This window comes from Schistocerca nitens, chromosome 4, assembly GCF_023898315.1.
Source record: "Schistocerca nitens isolate TAMUIC-IGC-003100 chromosome 4, iqSchNite1.1, whole genome shotgun sequence".
NCBI lineage: Eukaryota > Metazoa > Arthropoda > Insecta > Orthoptera > Acrididae > Schistocerca > Schistocerca nitens.
Genome location: NC_064617.1, coordinates 197,304,987 through 197,323,655, shown reverse-complemented (window position 1 = coordinate 197,323,655; position 18,669 = coordinate 197,304,987). Strand labels below are relative to the sequence as shown.

The 18,669-nt window shown below is 37.8% G+C and overlaps 2 protein-coding genes across 6 annotated transcripts in view; one reads left to right on the top strand and one right to left on the bottom strand.

Moving 5' to 3' along the window:
* LOC126251428 (uncharacterized) overlaps window positions 1-8,080 on the bottom strand; it is a 145,161-nt gene extending 137,081 nt beyond the window's left edge. For 2 of the 4 annotated variants that reach the window (XR_007545732.1, XR_007545733.1), the window contains exons 1-2: window positions 7,732-7,979; window positions 3,360-7,159 (exon numbers count right to left, since the gene is read on the bottom strand). Coding sequence is in view for 2 of the 4 variants with exons in the window: in XM_049951844.1 (XP_049807801.1) it covers window positions 3,360-6,912 (3,553 nt within the window). In the remaining 2 variants the exon portion in view is untranslated. Of the gene's footprint in view, window positions 1-3,359; window positions 7,160-7,731 lie in introns of all 4 variants that reach the window. The other 2 variants (XM_049951844.1, XM_049951843.1) reach the window with 2 other exon arrangements.
* Window positions 8,081-8,142: 62 nt separating this feature from the next.
* On the top strand, window positions 8,143-18,339 carry LOC126251429 (jerky protein homolog-like). Of its 2 annotated transcripts, none has more exons than XM_049951847.1 (2): window positions 8,143-8,305; window positions 16,760-18,339. In XM_049951847.1, exon 2 carries the CDS (start codon window positions 17,724-17,726, stop codon window positions 18,333-18,335), a length of 612 nt encoding a protein of 203 aa, XP_049807804.1. In that variant the 5' UTR covers window positions 8,143-8,305; window positions 16,760-17,723; the 3' UTR covers window positions 18,336-18,339. The 2 variants fall into 2 exon arrangements, with proteins under 2 accessions (XP_049807804.1, XP_049807802.1); XM_049951845.1 differs by having other exon boundaries at window positions 8,143-8,535.
* The last annotated feature ends 330 nt before the right edge of the window (window positions 18,340-18,669 follow it).

Genomic DNA, 18,669 nt, shown 5'->3' with positions numbered 1-18,669 from the left:
AGAAATGAGGTATTTTCAACAAAATGTAAAGCTGAGTGGCAAGAAAAAAACAGTAGCTCAACATCAGATATCCAAAAGTGGTTATCGTCAGAAAAGAAAACTCTGATCACAGGAATATATTGTGATAATTTCTTTAATGATGAGACCAACAGCCAAAATTTTGTTTGTTTACACACAACCACTTCAGTGGAAATCTGCTTCATCATACACAAAAGCATCTTCTGGGACCCTTTGCAGGATGTACGCTAATGATTGTTGACAGCATTAAGTTCTTGGACAAGCATAGTAGTGGTAGTAGTTGTGTGTGTGTGTGTGTGTGTGTGTGTGTGTGAGAGAGAGAGAGAGAGAGAGAGAGAGAGAGAGAGAGAGAGTGCACTTATGCTCCCAAGGAAGTCAAATAGCTGCAGCATGCTTCCTTGCAGAACACTGGGAACTGCAGAACAGATTGTTTCTCAGCTTCAATATTGTCCAGCATATTAGCAGTTTTAGGTTGACCAGATGGTTTCACTTCCAGTACTGAACACATTGTTTGGAAATTCTTGACCCACTGCGAGACAGCCTCCATAACAGGAACAATTTTATTTCATAGAACAGCAAACCTTACGTGAAAAATTCTTTGCACTGCAATCACAGAATGATTGCTTTTGAAAAATTTTCAGTTGAATACACATGATGAGCTCCTGACCAAATAATAATAACGAATAAACATGGCAGGAGAGTGATGAGTGACACCACTTCTCTTGCCCTTCCAATTTGTTCTCTCGCCCAGTGAAAAAATTACAGCCAATCAAACTATGGGAGATTTTGTTGGGTAAATGGGGTTTTATTCGCAGTCATAGTGTCCATTGTGTCATTGCCACAGATTATTGCAGAGCAATTCATTCATAACACAGTACGTAGTTTACAAACTGTTTTCAATACCATTTCATAGTCTTTAATAAATCATTTTCTATTTGGAATATTTTGTCTTACTCATTTTCAAATATGAGAGTTTTTTGGGTCATCATTAAGCACAATTAAATCTGTGTACATATCTTACTGTTCACTGGATTACAATATTACATGTATTTTGCAAGTAAATTCTTTCATAAGAAAACTAGTTACCTGCAACTATAGCGATGAACTGAAGCCTTGTTAATATAACTGACTGCAAATTTGAATACAACATGAATAAATAAATTAGCTCTAACATAAGTTGTGCCACACACATTCCAGTGAAAGGCAGTAAGCAGGAATGTCAAATGAAACCATCTCTTACATTCATCTATATGTGAAACATATGGCATACGAGAATGTTGTAGAAATACTGAAAAATTTTAACTATTACCCTTGTGAAGAACTTAGAGTAGTATCTAGAAAAGCCATACAGCTACCCGTCCTTTCCAAATGTAGGGATTATGAAGAAAAGCTTATCCTAACATGTGCAAACGCGTATAAGCGGAAATTTCTCCCGTACTCCATTCTTCATGAATGGAACAAAAAGAAATAATCACAATCTACTGTGCAAAGTGCCAGTTGCTCTTCATGTAACAAGATTTGCAGAGTACAGCTGTAGATGTACGACGTCACTATGTACAAGAATACAAATTTTGTATAGTGCAATGAAAGAACAGCCTTCTCACTGCAAAAGTTTGATGTCTAGTTTCAGTCATTAAACAGCAAAATAAAGTGATTGATACATTTGGCATATAGTTCTGTAGTAAATACGAAAATAAAATATTTCAAATGCAAAGGACGCACAACAAATACCACACAAAGGATGCAGAGAGAAGAGTTGTGTAACTCCAAAAATTTATGAAAGGAGATTAATCCTTTGAGACAGTTTACATTAATGTTCACAAGATATTTAGACATTCAACAAATGTCTGAAATGTTGAAGTCTAAATATACTGTATACAGTGTTAAAAACTAGCAGACCATAGATATTCTTTATTTTAGGTACAGGTACACTGCATACAGTGTATTAAGAAATTTTATTTTAGTCAGAACATAAATATTCTTTATTTTCGGTACATGTACAATGGTTAACTGTATTTGGACAAGCTTTTTTTTCCTTTTTTAAATATCTAACAGTTTGTTAATAGCTGAAGCTAGTGTATGTCTATCAAAATTCCATGAAAGAAATTGCTAACCAATCATGTCCTAACTTTTTAGCTTTTCTTGCACTTTGTAATGTCATTTTGATAAGTTCTGTGATAAGAATGTTGTGTTGCAAACTTCCCAATGTAGCGGCTGCTTAGTATTATTTATTTTTCCCCCTTTTCCTTGTGCTATCATAATTAATATTCTCTCACTTGAAGTTACACTTGCCATTTTATATTTCGAATGAAGTCATCGCAATATTAATTCAGTGGTACACTCATTTCAGACATATGCAAATACCTCACAGTAAAATATCTATAATGTTCGTCATCAAAAGAAGGTAACTGATGTGACTATTTTATTTAAAACATGCAATTAATGATACTAACGAGTTACAAAACACAAAAGTATATTTACTTGAAATTAATACATGTTTTAAGTAAGAGCTTGATTTTTTCTGCAGAACAAAAATTATGTTCAAGCTGTTTACTATTACACAAATGTAATTATTCTCTGTACAGCAAATATGTCGATAAGAATATGAACTGACTGACTATTCATTCATGCCACATGCCACCATTCTTCCAGTAGGCCTAATTGTTTATTTTATACTATGGCAAAGCTACGCAGCTATGACATCCTCCTGGAGGGGGAAGTATCACGTTAAAGTCAGTTATTGATGTGGGCAGGTTCAGATGCAAAGAACTGATGACACCAGTACACAGATGCTGCCATCAGAATACTCTGTCTTATGGCAACAGTTAAGAAACTTGACAATGTTACACATCAAAACCATACAAAACAGTATCAATTGCACGTGCTGATCACTCAAAACAATGTATAAGATGAGGGTTTTTTGTGTTTGCTGACATCAGTAACTGTACCACCATTTTGGTAATTCCAGACAAAACTAGCAATACCAACAGTTCATTAACATTTGGTACAAAATTAATTTCAATTTGATTGCCTATTTTTAATTAACACAAACATCTGAGTTTTGAAATTCAAATATATTATATCAGTCTGATCAACACTAGGCTATACACACTTAAATGATATTATAAAGCACGAATCAGCAGTCTTTTAAACTGAAAGAGAACGCAAATGACATTAAAGATAATATAGTATAAACATGCACAAGTGTACTATAATCTGAACCTGCACCACTTTAACTTAATTACATGCATATTTACAGTTATTGCAACAGGACAATATATTTACAGTAATGAATTACGGCTATCAAGCTAAAACATGAGAGAGATAGGTATGCAACATACCTTCTTTATGTTCACTCATTTTTCTCTTTGCGATCACTTGGTCTTTAACATTTCTACTCCTCTTCCTTTGCTCCTTTTCATGACTGTTTTGTGAATCCAGTGACTGTGGGTCATTAGAGTAACTTGACTGAAATGAATTACACTTTGATGAGAGTTCTGGATTTGAACTAGAATTTCGCCTCAACTGAATTGTTGATCGCTGAAGACTTTTCCCTCGGCTGTCTTTAGCATTTTTCTTCTGCGTCTCTGGTTCGTCTTCCTTATCCAGTTTTTGTCTTTTCCTCTCACTTCCTTCATCTTCCTGATGACTGCTGTCCCTGGACATCCATTCAGTTCTTTTTCCTTTGCTTCTCATGTTTTCAGTGTCAGATGTGTCAGAAGTCACATCGGATGTATAACTGCTTTCTTCCCAGTCTTCATCCTGCTGACTTTGTTTCAAAACTTTAGTACTGGTACCAGATGTGTCTGCATTTTTAGCAATTCGCTTCCTGCGCACTTTCTTCTGTGTATCTTTATCTGCGGATTTTTCAGTGCTTTTGCTTTTTGTAACAGATATTCGCCTCTCTTCATTAAGGAATTTCATGTACCCATCCAAAAATCCACTACGATTTTGTAAAAAATACTTTTGTTTTGACATCTTAACATCTTGTTCAAGAGTCATGGAACTGTAAACAGAACTATCTTCCAATAGACATTCTAAATCATCCTCTATGTTAATTAAGGTGACTTTTCGATTTAATTCATTAAAGGATTCTGCAAAATCTGATGGTTGTTGAGATGCAGACTTCATTTCTGATGACATGTTGACAACCTCTGAAATCTGTCGAATGCTGTCAGAAGATTGTTGAACACTAGGAAGATCTGTAACAACTGGCTGTGTCACATAAGCTGTTGCAGACTGATATTCATTATCAGACAAATCTACGGAATCCTGAAATGTATCTGATCTTTGTTTGAGTACATTTTGACACACTACACTTGCTTTTGCTGAAACCAACTTTTCATTCAAAGAGTTGTTCTTTGAATCAGTATCTTGTTGCTCTCTATTTCTGTCAATGTGTGTGACATAGGAGCTGGCACTGTTTTGAGTCACCGCCTCTTCAGCGGACACTAGTTGCTGTCCTTCAGAGGTGGCCCTAATAAGGTGAGAAGAATGCTCTTTTGTCTGAGCCTCTGTGACTTCACCAGTAGATAGTAATCCTGTACACAGAGGTTCACCTTCTTGCTGTAATGCTACACTGTAACCTGTGGCAGCATACTTGTCAATATCATTACTCGCCTGTTCACTACAGGATGAACTGCTTTCAATACAACCTTCTTGCTCCATAGATACTGCAGGCTCTAAAATGTCCTGAGGTTGGAGAAGTGTTGATGTCTGTGGCAAATTGGGTGTTTGCACTACTGATAACATGGTAGTGGCACTACTATCTCTCTCATTGATGCATACCTTATAATATGGACTGGATTCGTCTTCAACACTTTGTTCCTTCATTTGTGGTATTACATTTTGGTTTCGGCAGGTATGATCTTGCCGATTTCCTTTTCCATGCAAACCACTGTCTTCGTTATAACCATCTTTGATGTCACATTCATCTAATTTTTGTCTTTGTGCAATACCTGCTGAGCCCGATGTATGATTTATTACATGGTGACTAGGGATTTGTGATTTAGGCAGTACTCTTAATGAGTTTGTTGAGCATGGCTCACTGTCTGCAGAATGGCTTACTATTTTTGACCTTTCATCAATAGTAGGGCATTGCCGTAAAGACACCTCTGGAGACAATGGCTGGACATAAGATGCAGAAGGCACCATACCTACTGGACTGTGATAAACAGGATACGCAGGACTCGAAGCATGAGCATGAGGGCTTGGATTGTGGCTATGGGGACTGGGATTGTGACCAAGGGGACTTGGAACATGACCACGAGGACTCTGAACATGACTGAGAGGGCTTGGAACGTGGCTGAGGGGGCTCGGAACATGACCAAGAGGGCTCGGAACATGACCAAGAGGGCTTGGAACATGACCAAGTGGGCTTGGAACATGACCAAGAGGGCTTGGATGCGACTGCGTACTAGCTGGGCTTTGTATTTGGGTAAGATTTCCACAATCAGACTGACCGTGTTTCAATGAATCATTTGCAATACAGAGCAATGGCTCAGAGTAAGATTTTGTTTCTGTTGTTGAAAAAGATGGTGAACTGCCATAATTGGCACTATCAACAAGGGAGCTGCTGTATTGCTGCATATGAAATGATGCATCACTGTTAGGCTGACGCTTATGAATTGTTTGCTGTAATACACCAAGGGCACGTTTGCCATGCTGCTCTTCTACACCAAGACTTGTTGGAACTGACCCAGAACTAATACTAGTTGAACATGTTCCACCATTTTCATTGCGTGTAAAGGTAACCGTTTGTCTTCCATTATTCAATGGAGAGAAATTAACAGGCGGAGATTGACTGTGTTCCTCTGGTAAAGGTGCTTGTGTCATGTGCTCAGAATTAAATTCTGAATACAATTTCGTATCAAGTGAAGCTTGATGGTACGGTGTGGGTAGCTGTGCAGGAGAAACAAATCCTTTTCCACTGCTAACAAAATCAGAGACCCCTGGTAGTTGCTGCTGGCATTTATTGTTGTCATTTCGATAAGTTGTTGCACAAACAACTGAAGTACTGTCCCGAGATGAGACGGCCCCTACATTACTGAATGTTGCTGGAGAATGCTGATAAAATGTGGCACTAGTTGCTGCACTGGAAGCAGGTGTAAAAGCTGTTCTACCTGGGGACAGTAATGTGTCCGGTTTCCTGATCTGTATTTTATTGTAATCACTTGAAGATTTACTGTATTCCAAAGCTGGTGAGAGCTGAGAGTTCATATTATTTAAATTCTGATTTGGGGTAAATTGTACATTGAAGTCTCCTTCACAAATGGAACTGCCCTTCTCCACCCCATTTCCAACAGTTTCATGTGGTAATATACCAAATGGACTTGGTATTTGGACATTTGTCTGATGTGACCAAGATGGGGTTGATGATAGTGATGATGGCGATCCTGCTGCCTGCTGTTCAAAATATGTGCCACCCTGTTGTTTTTCTCTGACTCTTATTTCTGATTCAAGAGCATTTTGCTTGGTCGCTGAAGTATGTTGTAAAGAATGCTTTGGAGGGTTACTTGTGGCACAGGGGCCATAATTAGCCAGTTTTTGTTCAGGATGGTGAAATAAAGTTGAAAAAACTGGATCATACGATCCAGACGTTTGTGTAAGGAAGCTCCCTGAGCCAAATGCTGCTGTCATGGAAGTATGCCCCATGAGTTCTCTGTTAGGCACGCTAGTAGAACTATGAGCAGTTTGCAAAAGAAGCTGGGAATTTGCTGACTGCAACCCTGTTACTGCTGTATTTTCTAAACTGTTGTTCCCTGTTGGTGAAGCATGATGGGGAGATCCAAAATTGCCACGTCCACTAGGAGCAGTCCCCTGGTAACTGCCTGCTGTACCAGTTAGCCTAGTGTATGAAGGATTATATGTTGCCCACGGCCCCAATGGATCCATTGCTGTTCTGTGCCTATGACAATTATTTCATATCTTTCCAATACTAAGCGATCTACAACATGTAGAAATATTGTGCAATCCCTTCAAGCGCCCAAATTTGTCTCAAGTTTGCAGTGACAGCAAAAACACTTTGAAAATGATACAGTTCATTATAACTCTTCCTCCATGATCGCAGCACATCCATCCTCCAAGAGTAGTCCATAATGACTTACTGGCCATATCAATGCACACTGCATTTTTGTATCACCTGCAAACAATAATATTTATAAAAACTCAGCCTTTCACTCTTCTGTACATTAATATAAGGATAGTTACTCTAAAAACATCCAACAAAACTCACCACAACAAAAAAACATGAAAATTATACTTAGGGGCTGATTTTAAGAATTTAAATAGTTTATTCTGTAATGTTTCAGCATTAAGATACTAACAGAAGGTACTACAATAATCTGTGATTCATAAATATTTATCAGTTTTGAATAAATTTATGGGACATTATGTTATGAAGCACACAAAAATCCCCAGATGTTAAATTCAAACAACATATCCTAGGTAAGATTTAAACGGAGATAAAGTGCAGTAAGGGCTCACTTTTAAGTAAACTAAATGCACGTAATTACAATGTTATACTAAATCATCTCTGGACTTTACTGTCATTTTATACAACCATGTATATATTATAGGTCTTTTCGGGCATAAATCGGGTACAATACATGTTTTACCTAAAATGAATTTTATCCTTTCTTAGTTTTACCCTACGTAAACGCAAAAAGAAATTGAATGGTCACAACAGAGAAAAGTATCTTCTTGCCTACTCACCTACAAAACCCCGGCTTTTCTCGAAAATGACAGTTGCAAACGTTGTTGATACACATTCACAAACAAAACATGCTTCTCAACGGTATCACAAGAAACTGAAATCAATTTTCAGGTTTATCATAACATAAACATACGTTTGTATCTACCACACGTACTGTTCTAATCTTTCTTCTCGATCGTCAACCTATATGACGTAATCCCGCGGTAAACCAACACAAATGACTTTATAACAGACGCGTAATTTGACAAAACGAACTATATTTAGTAATGCGATATTATCAACTGCGACCCGACTTGTTTACGATGCGTCAGTCCACCACTGCCGTATCCTTCATAGACTTTACCGCTACGCATCTCTAACATCTGTGTTGTTTTCGGCACCATTTCAGACAGCTCGCTGAAGCGCTGAACCTTCCATCTACAGGCAGACACCTCATGCAAGACGTAGGCATTTCTTGTCACGCACTTAGAGCTCAATGAAGGATAATGAAATATCAGTGATAAAGATAAAATCGATCCATCGTAAGCATGTAGTAAAATCGAAAAATTGAATGAGTATCCCGCCAGTCGAAAGGTATCTCAGCTTCTAATGTTTCATCATGTTACAAGATGTTCATGTTGAGTATGCTTATTATTACTGTCATAACATATCGACAGCTAAAACTTATATTGACGAAGTAGATAATCGCTTCGGTATGCAAATACTGCCGCCTGCAACTTATGCGCAGATGTTTAGTCATAAAATTCGTATGAGCTCAGAGATACTGTAGCCGTGAAATGTGAAAAGTTGGTTGAAGACGAAAGGTATACCTCGATTTAAAAATTGCATATTATCAATTTTTAAATAATTTCTGAGATTAGACTTACACTCGTCAGTTTCCTTTATTACCTGACTGGTTGATGGAATTTGTTTTCTTTCTTGGCCATCTGTTTGCTTCCGCGTTGCAAGTTTCTAGTAGATTAAATCACACCTAGTGAGTCTTTAGGGCAATATCACACAAATTTTTCCAGAACTCTTATGAAAGTGTTTATTTCGTATAACGAAATGAATAAATGGAAAGAAAGTTAGAGCTGTGCCGACTTTCTTCTGAAGAAATGAATGTGACTGGTTTTCCACTTGCCACTTGCAAATATTGTAAAAACTCACCATTTTTAAATCTGCACCACTCCTCAGTATATTAGATACTTTGTAATTTCTAAAATCAGCAAATTACAGTCGCCAAAAGTAAGCAGTTATTTTTCGAGCCTCACATACATGTATGCCTTCCAAATGATGTATTCCACTAGCTAAATGATAAAAATAATAATTGTGCTTATGCTATTCTGCAGTAGATGATTCCTTGCTGTCTTCATTTGCGCCAAGTGACTATGATGTGAAACTAAATCACTCTCATACACCTCTTCTGTGTGATCTTGGAAAAAGTAAAAACAACTCATTGTGCAGCCTTTTTACCGTTGTCAGTTGAGTCTTCACTACTGTGACTATGATGTCCGTTTTATAAAAATATTATTTATAACTTTCCTCACAACTATCAGCAAATTTTCTCTCCTTTCTGAGGCTATTGTTATTGTTTTTTTAATCATTTTGTATATTCAAATTCTACATCTGATTAACATCAACAACAAAGGCATACAGAAGTGTTGTAATACAATATCAAACCAAAAATTAACAAACCTTATAATCTATAACATTATATAGGATGTTTCCATTATGTGATACGAGTATTGTGGAATGGTACAGAATGTTTGTAAATCCAGTACCAATATGTAAAAATGTGAGAGGAATAATGTAAATAACTACAGATCAATCACAATTACCTCTTGCCTTTCAAAAATATTTAAGAAGATGTGTGTGGCAAATTTATGGAATTTGTGAATAAAAACAACAGTAGCTTCCATTTATGAGTACATTAACTGTGAAGAAACAGAAATCAACAGCAGTTTTTACTGACCTAACAAAAACTGTTGGTGGATCATAAGATTCTGCTGTCAAAGTTTGAACAGTATAATATTAATGGTCTAGAGTTCTGTCCAACAATTTGAACAATTCCTACCTGAACAATTTAGTAAGCAAGCAGTGGGCATGAAGCACACTAATGTCAACTTTAAAACTATTTCTGGACACTTATCTGAGTATAATCTAATCAAATATGTTGTATCTCTGGGGTCATTAATAAGACCTCTTATGATTCTATACTGTGTTAAGGATCTAAGCTTAAATGTGGAACTTATAAAATGATCATATTTGCAGATGACACAACATTCTATTAAAAGAAAGGAAGAATTACTGCAGTCACTAAACACTCACAAAAAAACTGGGCACAGAATAATCAGCTTTTAATAATTAGTAAAAAGAACTATCAAGCAAAAATCTCACAATACAAAACAAGGATATGTATAGCCTTTTCCTCTCTAACAATAATGAAGTAGTTGGTAACAGTAGGGAGATCAAAACCTTAGGATTATGGCTGCGAAGCAATCTCAAAAGGAGTAAGGATATAGAATATCTTATAAATTTACCAAACAAATCATATTGACATTGTAAGTAAAATTAAATCATTAACCAATAAAATGTCAGGTGGCCTTGACGAATTACCTGACTTCATATTAAAAGCTTGTGCTCACTACATAGCTATACCACTGCCAAAATTTTCAACTTTTCTGTAGGAACTAGTGTCTCCCCAGATCTGAAAATAGCAAAAGTTTCACCACTGATAAAAAGGGTTCTTCAGATAAAACATCAAACTACAAACCTGTGTCACTGTTAAGTTCCTTGTCAAAAATTCTCGTAAAACATTTTTACTTAGAGGCTGACAAGTTTCATAAGTAAGTACTCGCCTCTTACCATCCAGCATAGTGGCCTTAGAAAGTCAAAATCTACATAAACAGCAGCTATTGCACTCTTAGACTGTACTCTAAAATCCCTCAATCAACATAAATTAGCTGCAGGTATTTTTGTAGACCTTTCAAAAGACTTCAATGTCCTGGACCATAAAATCCTCCTCAGAAAATCAGAGAGATGAGGTGTAAGAGCAGTAACAAATAGCTCTTTCTATTCACACCTAAACAATCACAGGCAGGAGGTATCACTCACTTTGAGTTCAACAGTGAATAAAACAAGAAAATAACTCATTCCTTTCCAGTGAACTATCAGCAAAATATGGTTGCCTTAGGACTCAATCATAGGACCATACTATCTCTGTTTTATGTGGACAACCTTGTTGAATATATGCTTCATCAGAAAACTATTCCATTTGCTGGTGATACCAACCTTTTGCTCACTGGATCCATCCCAGAAACCTTTCAGTCAACAGCAGAAAGTTGCACAAAAAGACATACAGGCTGGTCCACCAGAACAAACTCATTGTAAATACTGGAAAAACTGTATTTGTCAGCCATTCGCTTATTTCCATCATGTAGCCAAATGTCTCTTAAAGCTAAATTAAAAAAAAAAAAAAAAAATACCCATTAGAAAATGTAAGTGTAGCAAAGTTTTTGGGTCTGTGGGTTCAGCAGGACTTAAAATAGGACACACATTTAATAACTAGTCAAAGAAACACTCTTGTGTGTGCTATGGTGTGAGAATAATAAAGTCTACAACAAGCAAAACAATAGTACTGCAAGATACTATCAACAATTCCACTCATTGATCCCATATGGAATCATTTTCTGGGAACATTCAACTCATAGCACGAATATCTTTCGAATTCAAAAAAGAGCCCTGAAGTAATTTGTGGTTTTAAAACATGGAGTCCTGTAAATTTCATTTCACTAAGATTAGTGGTTATTTATTTATGAAACTACCTTGTTCCATAGGGACTATGTCTTGAAAACAGGCACAATAGTGCAGAACAAGAATGTAAACACCTATATTGTCATAGGGAAATCCACTATACACCAATCATATCCTAGAACAACATTCTACAAGAGAGGCATAATTAACATTGGTGGCATAATATACAATAAAATGCCAGAGGAAATAAGAATTGCTGTGTGTCCAGTATTTAGAATAAAACTAAAGGCCTTCCTAATAAAGCAATGTTTCTATTCTGTAGAAGAATTTCTGAACATGTAAAATAAATGTTACTTTAAAAAATATATTTCAAGAAGAGGTGTAATTGCCTACTATTTTACTGACACTGTGTATTACTGTATCATTATTTTGACATGTCCTTAAACAGTTAATGTTAAACTTAGGTTATGAAATATCTATCTACTTACTTTCAGATTTTTTTATAGTTCTAATTATAACTGTATCTTCACTTTGACCTGTCCAATGTTAATTTTACAATTTGGGCTAAATGATGAAACTGGATCAATGAAGATCAATTGTTGTTGTTGTTGTTTTTGTTGTGATCTTCAGTCCAGAGACTGGTTTGATGCAGCTCTCCATGCTACTCTATTCTGTGCAAGCTTCTTCAACTCCCAGTACCTACTGCAACCTACATCCTTCCGAATCTGTTTAGTGTATTCATCTCTTGGTCTCCCTCTACGATTTTTACCCTCCATGCTGCCCTCCAATACTAAATTGGTGATCCCTCGATGCCTCAGAATATGCCCTATCAACCAATCCCTTCTTCTAGTCAAGTTGTGCCACAAATTTCTCTTCTCTCCAGTTCTATTCAATACCTCCTCATTAGTTATGTGCTCTAACCATCTAATCTTCAGCATTCTTCTGTAGCACCACATTTTGAAAGCTTCTATTCTCTTCTTGTCTAAACTATTTATCATCCACATTTCACTTCCACACATGGCTATACTCCATACAAATACATCCAGAAACGACTTCCTGACACTTAAATCTATACTCGATGTTAACAAATTTCTCTTCTTCAGAAACGCTTTCCTTGCCATTGCCAGTCTACCTTTTATATCCTTTCTACTTCGACCATTATCAGTTATTTTACTCCCCAAATAGCAAAACTCATTTACTACTTTAAGCATCTCATTTGTGGCTCTGAGCACTATGGGACTTAACATCTATGGTCATCAGTCTAAGCATCTCATTTCTTAATTTAATTCCCTCAGCATCACCCGATTTAATTCGACTACATTCCATTATACTCGTTTTGCTTTTGTTGTTGTTCATCTTATATCCTCCTTAATTAGTCAATCAAAAAACACAAAATTGAGCAAGACCTGCTACCTTTTTTGCTCACTAAATTCTTGATGTAGGGAGAAAACAGCATTTCATGCTTACTTTCGTCCTCACCTTAAATGTGGGGTCACATTTTGGAGAAACTCTACAGCAGCTATCAACACATTCAGCTCAAGCTAATTGCAAAAAAGGGTAATTAGAATCAAGTTTGGATGGAAACCTAGGCACTCTGTTTAAGATTGCTGATATTCTTGCTTCACCATGTATCTACATTATGGAAACCCTTGTATCCTCTAAAATAATAGGGAGGAACAGTAGATTGCTATTTTGCAGACAACAAGATGATCAGTATATCACTTTGGGATGGAAACTTTGGTTTGGAAATAACTGAGTGGAAAATTATGGGGCCAAGCATGTTGCTGGATAATTTTGGGATCTGACGACCTACAAATTGCAAATTTTTAAATTGTGGAAGGCTAGAATTTACAAAATACCTTGGCAGTTTGGTATGATTCATATAGGACAGACTGCACATGCCTTTTGCAATCAAACAAGTCTACTATTGCCAAAAATTGCATCTCCAAATGGACACTTAATGGAGTATGATAAAAGAATCATTTTGACTGCAGCAACGTCTTTTCGGTACCCCATTACTAAAGAATCCACCAAAATACACATCTTGGAAAATCCGATGAACTGTGACAGCTACCAGCTGGATAATGCGTGGCATCCTATCATTTTCACAATCTGTTTGAATCAAATGTGGAAGAGTGCTCCGATGGTAGCAGTGAGCAGTAATGCAGAGGATAGCTGATTTCCACTGTTTCTTCAGTGCAGGCACTGCCCCGGGATGGTATGGTCTGCCTGTCAATGTGAATTGACACATGCATGGAGTACTCACAGCATGCTATGCATATATTGTGGAATGGAGGATGTTTTCATCAGTGTTCAATGGCACATCTGTGGATAACTGGCAGACACTTAGTGGAAATATCATGGTGTGTAGTTGAAGATGACAGGTTGCAAGCCTGAAATTTTTTTAAACATTACAAATTACTGATTGCATAATGTACAAATTATTTAGGAATAAAGGAGGCGACTAACTGAAAGGCAGAAGCACTGCATCATCGCTAGGTGCACAAACAAGAGGTACAGAGCTTTGCTAGCTTTCAGAGTGAACTTCCTTTTTCTAGCTTGTAGGGAGAAACAAGCGCACATGCATGCACTCGCTTGCCCTAACACACACACACACACACACACACACACACACACACACACACATATATGCCTTCCTCCCTACATTGTGCTCAATCAACTGCCAGATCTTTCCCTTCCCATAGTGAGTGTGCTGGGTGCGGTGGGGTGAGGGACAGAGAAAGGCAGGAAGCAGACGGGGCTGGGGGAAGCAGGGGGGAAGCATCTAGTGACTCGTGGATGAGTGGGGGGCTGTCTGTGGCCTAGCTAGGGGTGCAGGTAGAGAGGGTATGCAATTTCACAGTCTAGGACGTGAGATAGCAGCACACAACTAGCTGATATGAAAAGGGCAGTGGTTCTGGGACAGGGGGGCAGGGGATGGTGAAAACAAACACTCTCTCTCTCTCTCTCTCTCTCTCTCTCTCTCTACTGGATGGGGGGACTGTGAGTTACCTTAGGTTTAGGCCAGGGAGGTTACGGGAGCAAAGGATGTGCTGTGAGGATAGTTCCCATCCATGCAGCTCAGGAAAGTTTGTGGTGGTGGGGAGGAACAAGATGGCATGGGTTGCAAAGCAGCCATTGAAATCTCACGTTGTGCTCTGCTGAGTGTTGTGCCACTGGGTGGCCCACCTTGTTTTTGGCATCAGTTTAGCGGTGGCCATTCATTCTAGTTGACAGCTGGTTGGTTGTCACACCAATGTAAAATATGCATTGGTTGCAGCAGAGCTGGTATATAACATGGCTGCTTCCACTGGTGACCCAGTCTCTGATGGGATAGGATAAGACAGGTACAGGCCTGGGATAGGTGCTGCTGGGCGGGTGGATTGGGCAGGTCTTGCATCTGAGTCTTCCATAAGAGTATGATCCCTATGGTAGGGGATTTGTGGTGGAAGTGGCAGAGGGATGGACTAGGATGATGTGGAGGATGGGTGGGTGGTGGTTTGCATAATGTAATAAACTGATTTGTTAAGTACATCATAACTTTTAAAGTTTAGGACAGGCAAACCCAATCTTGATGTACATGTACACCATGAAGAGTGAGGTCAGCAAGCTGCACTTATGTGGTGCAGATAAGGTGTTTTGCGTACTGTCATGATTGATCCTGTTTGTCTGTTGTCTGCTTACAAGCTGAAGTGTACAGTTGATCAGCCCTTGTGACAGGGTGAAATGGTGAACCCAGTTACAGAATTAGAGTGAACTCCCTATAATGAAAAGCAAATGGCAACTTCAGGGATGCCAACACATTGTATTGGGTTTCATTGTATTTTCTGAAAAGACTGAAAGGAGTTCGTGGCCCTGGATTCCCTAGCTCGTGGCTTTAGTACGTGCACTGATAATGCGGATAGATGCAAAGAAACAGTGAATAACTATTTTTATATTATAATGTATCATGTGCAAATAGTGTACAAATAAAAGAATGGTGCATATAGACTAACCAAATGAAGAATTGCAGTTGTTAACACACTGACCTTACATTCAGATGATGAAATTTGTTCCGTTCAGCCTTCCTTTCTGTGGTTTTCCTAAATCATTTCAGGTAAATGCTAGGATGGTTCTTTCAGCAAGGTTTCAGCCAATTTTTTGCCCAGTCCTCACAAGAACATCCTTACATGGGGTGTGCCAGGAGGAATGGTCAGTATTCAGGGATATGACAGGAATGGTCATTCAAAGCACAAAAGTTTAGTAAATATCAGCTCATTTTCTGTATGAGCCATAATCACTTCTTCATCTTCAATACTGTGAAACAAATTTCATCTACTGCAAGCTCTTTGCTTTCCATATTTTGTGAGGTGGGCAGAAACAAGGAAAAAATGTCAAGTTAACATTGGCTCCAAGGTGCATATGAGTACCTTAAGAGCTAAGAGCTCTTGTTCATCTTTTCTAATGAGTAAAACAGTTATTTTATTGAAAAAATGTGCATAGCTTTTAAAGTGTACATTTTAGTGCACATGTTTACTAGACAATTTTTTCATGTTTTGGTTCATACTACCTCTTCCCAAAATATGAAAAGCAAAGAGTTTACAGTAAAAGGGAGATGTTTCACAGACTCGCAGATGACGAAGTGCTCTTAGCTGTTAAGGTATCCCTTTTAGAACCTGTGTTCACTCGGGGTTTTTTTACTTCAAATGATCATTCCTGTCATATCCTGAATTTTGACGATGCCTCCTGGGACACCCTGTATATTCTGTGTGTCTGTATATTTTGGCTATTTTTTCATTGTGTTATAATGACAAACTTATATCATTATCAGATGAGCTCTGAATGAATGAATGAATAAATAAATACAGTAAAAACTCGATTAAGCGTCACTCTTTAAACCGTTAGTTTCTGTTAACCGTCACTGCTGTAACAGCATAATAATACTGTAATAACAGAATGCTCTAAGGTGCAGTGACGCGTTCGCTTTGTTTATTTACTCTATTTTAGTGGGAAGTGAATGTACCCGCCCACCAGAGAATGGTACATAAAATATGACCTTCAGTTGACGTGCTAACACATCTCTCCCTTTTCTTGTCTTTGTCTCACTTGTGAGTCAACAATCACCACTGGTTCGGTTTCCAGTTGTGGCGAGAAGACTGTAATTGTCGCAGTGTATCTAGCAGGCTGTGCCGTGTTAAGTGTTTTCCACTTGAATAAGCTTTATTGACTAATATTTTACACTACCGTATTTAGTGCAGGTGTGTGTGATACAGTGACTTGATAAAATGTCTGAAAAACATAAACGTGTTGTTTTAGGACTTAATCAAAAACTTGAAATTATAAAACGCTTAAGAAAGGGCGAAACTGCGACAAGTGTAGTGCTGATTTATGGTATTGGAAGAACAACAGTTAACAATATAAAACATGATGCTGATAAAATAGAACAACATGTGTCAACAATGCAGAGCATGGATGGAGATGTGCGAACAAGAAAGACTGAAACCTGCAAAATATGATTAATTGGACACTGCAATGTACAGATGGTTTATACAAGCAAGAAGTCAGGGGATTCCACTTTCAGGGCCTATAATAATGGCCAAGCCTGCTGAAATGGACAACAAACTTGATGGTGACTCGTCTTTTAAAGCAAGTATCGGATGGCTCGACAAGTTTAAATTTCGTCATGGCATTCGCCCACTTGATTCAGTGGAGAAAAACTCAGCGCGGATAGCTCTGTAATTGCTGAGTTCCGGGAACAATTTAAAGAAAAAATGGCTGAATTGAATCTTGTTAGGGAGCAAGTTTACAATTGTGATGAAACTGGGCTTCATTGGAAGGCTTTACCACAAAAGACATTAGCATCACCCTCTGAAAAGCTGCTCCAGGTTTCAAAGTAAAAAAAGATCGCATCACTGCTATGGTTTGCGCAAATGTGACCGGCAATCATAGGCTTCCCCTACGTGTGATTGGGAAATCAAGAAAACCTCGTGCATTCAAGAATTTGAATTTGAATGCTCTCCCTGCACAATACTACACCCAGAAGAGTGCTTGGATGGATCAATCAATTTTTTCTGACTGGTTTCACAAACAATTTGTACCTCAAGTTAGAGCACATTTGGCTGAAAAAAAATTGCCACAGAAAGCGCTATTGCTATTTGACAATGCCCCGACGCACCCTACATGTGAAATGAAAAGTGATGACGGCAACATAACATGTCTCTTCCTTCCAGCAAACACAACTTCACTTATACAGCCCATGGATCAGTGAATCATTGAAAACATGAAACATCGTTATAGAAAAATATTTATCGAAAGATTGCTCTCATCTGATGAATCAACATCTGTAAAACAGTTTTGGAGGTCTTACAGTATTAAAGATGCCATTTTCAATGTTGCCAGTGCATGGAGTGATTTGTCAGTGTCAAATCTCAAGAACGGCTGGAATAAACTTTGGCCTCAACCTAGAGGTGAAGAATTGGAGGAACCTGAGTGCGTGACAGTTGACGAGATGGTCAATTTGTGCAATAATTTACAAATCAGCACAAATTTGACACCAGAAGAAGTATCAGTGTGGTTACAGTGTGACAAAGTGGACGGGGGATTTCAAATTTTGAGTGATGACGAAATTTTTGCCCGCATAAGTGCTACCAAAGAAGAAGAAGAAGAAGAAGGGGCTGATGAAGACGAGTGTTCAAACCATGAAGAAAAACAAACTATTAGCCATTCAGAGGCCGAAACAATGCTGTCCAAGTGTATAGAATGGTTTGAAAGTCAAGAAGAGACTAATGCAACGCAGGCACTACTGCTCCGAAAAATACGAAATATTGCCGCGGTGAAAGCTGAAACATCAAAAAGGCAGAAGAAATTGACTGACTATTTCCAAGCTAGATAAACTATTTCACCTGCAAGTTTATAGTACAGTACTGTACATTACGTATTTTGCAACGTTTGTAGCTACTGTATGGATGTTTTTATGATGTAATAAATAGTTTTATTTGCTATTACAATCCTGTTTAATTTGTTTTCGCTCTGAAATATTATTATATTGCTGTGAGAGTGATATTACATAAAATAATTGATTGATGTTATGTTTGGAGGAATACAGTGTTTCTGTTATCCGTCTATTCGCTCACCCGTACGACCATGGTCCCGAAGTGACGGTTAATCGAGTTTCCACTGTAAATGAAGTACCCCCGTGTCCATAAGACAGTTCCAATGGTTAAAGG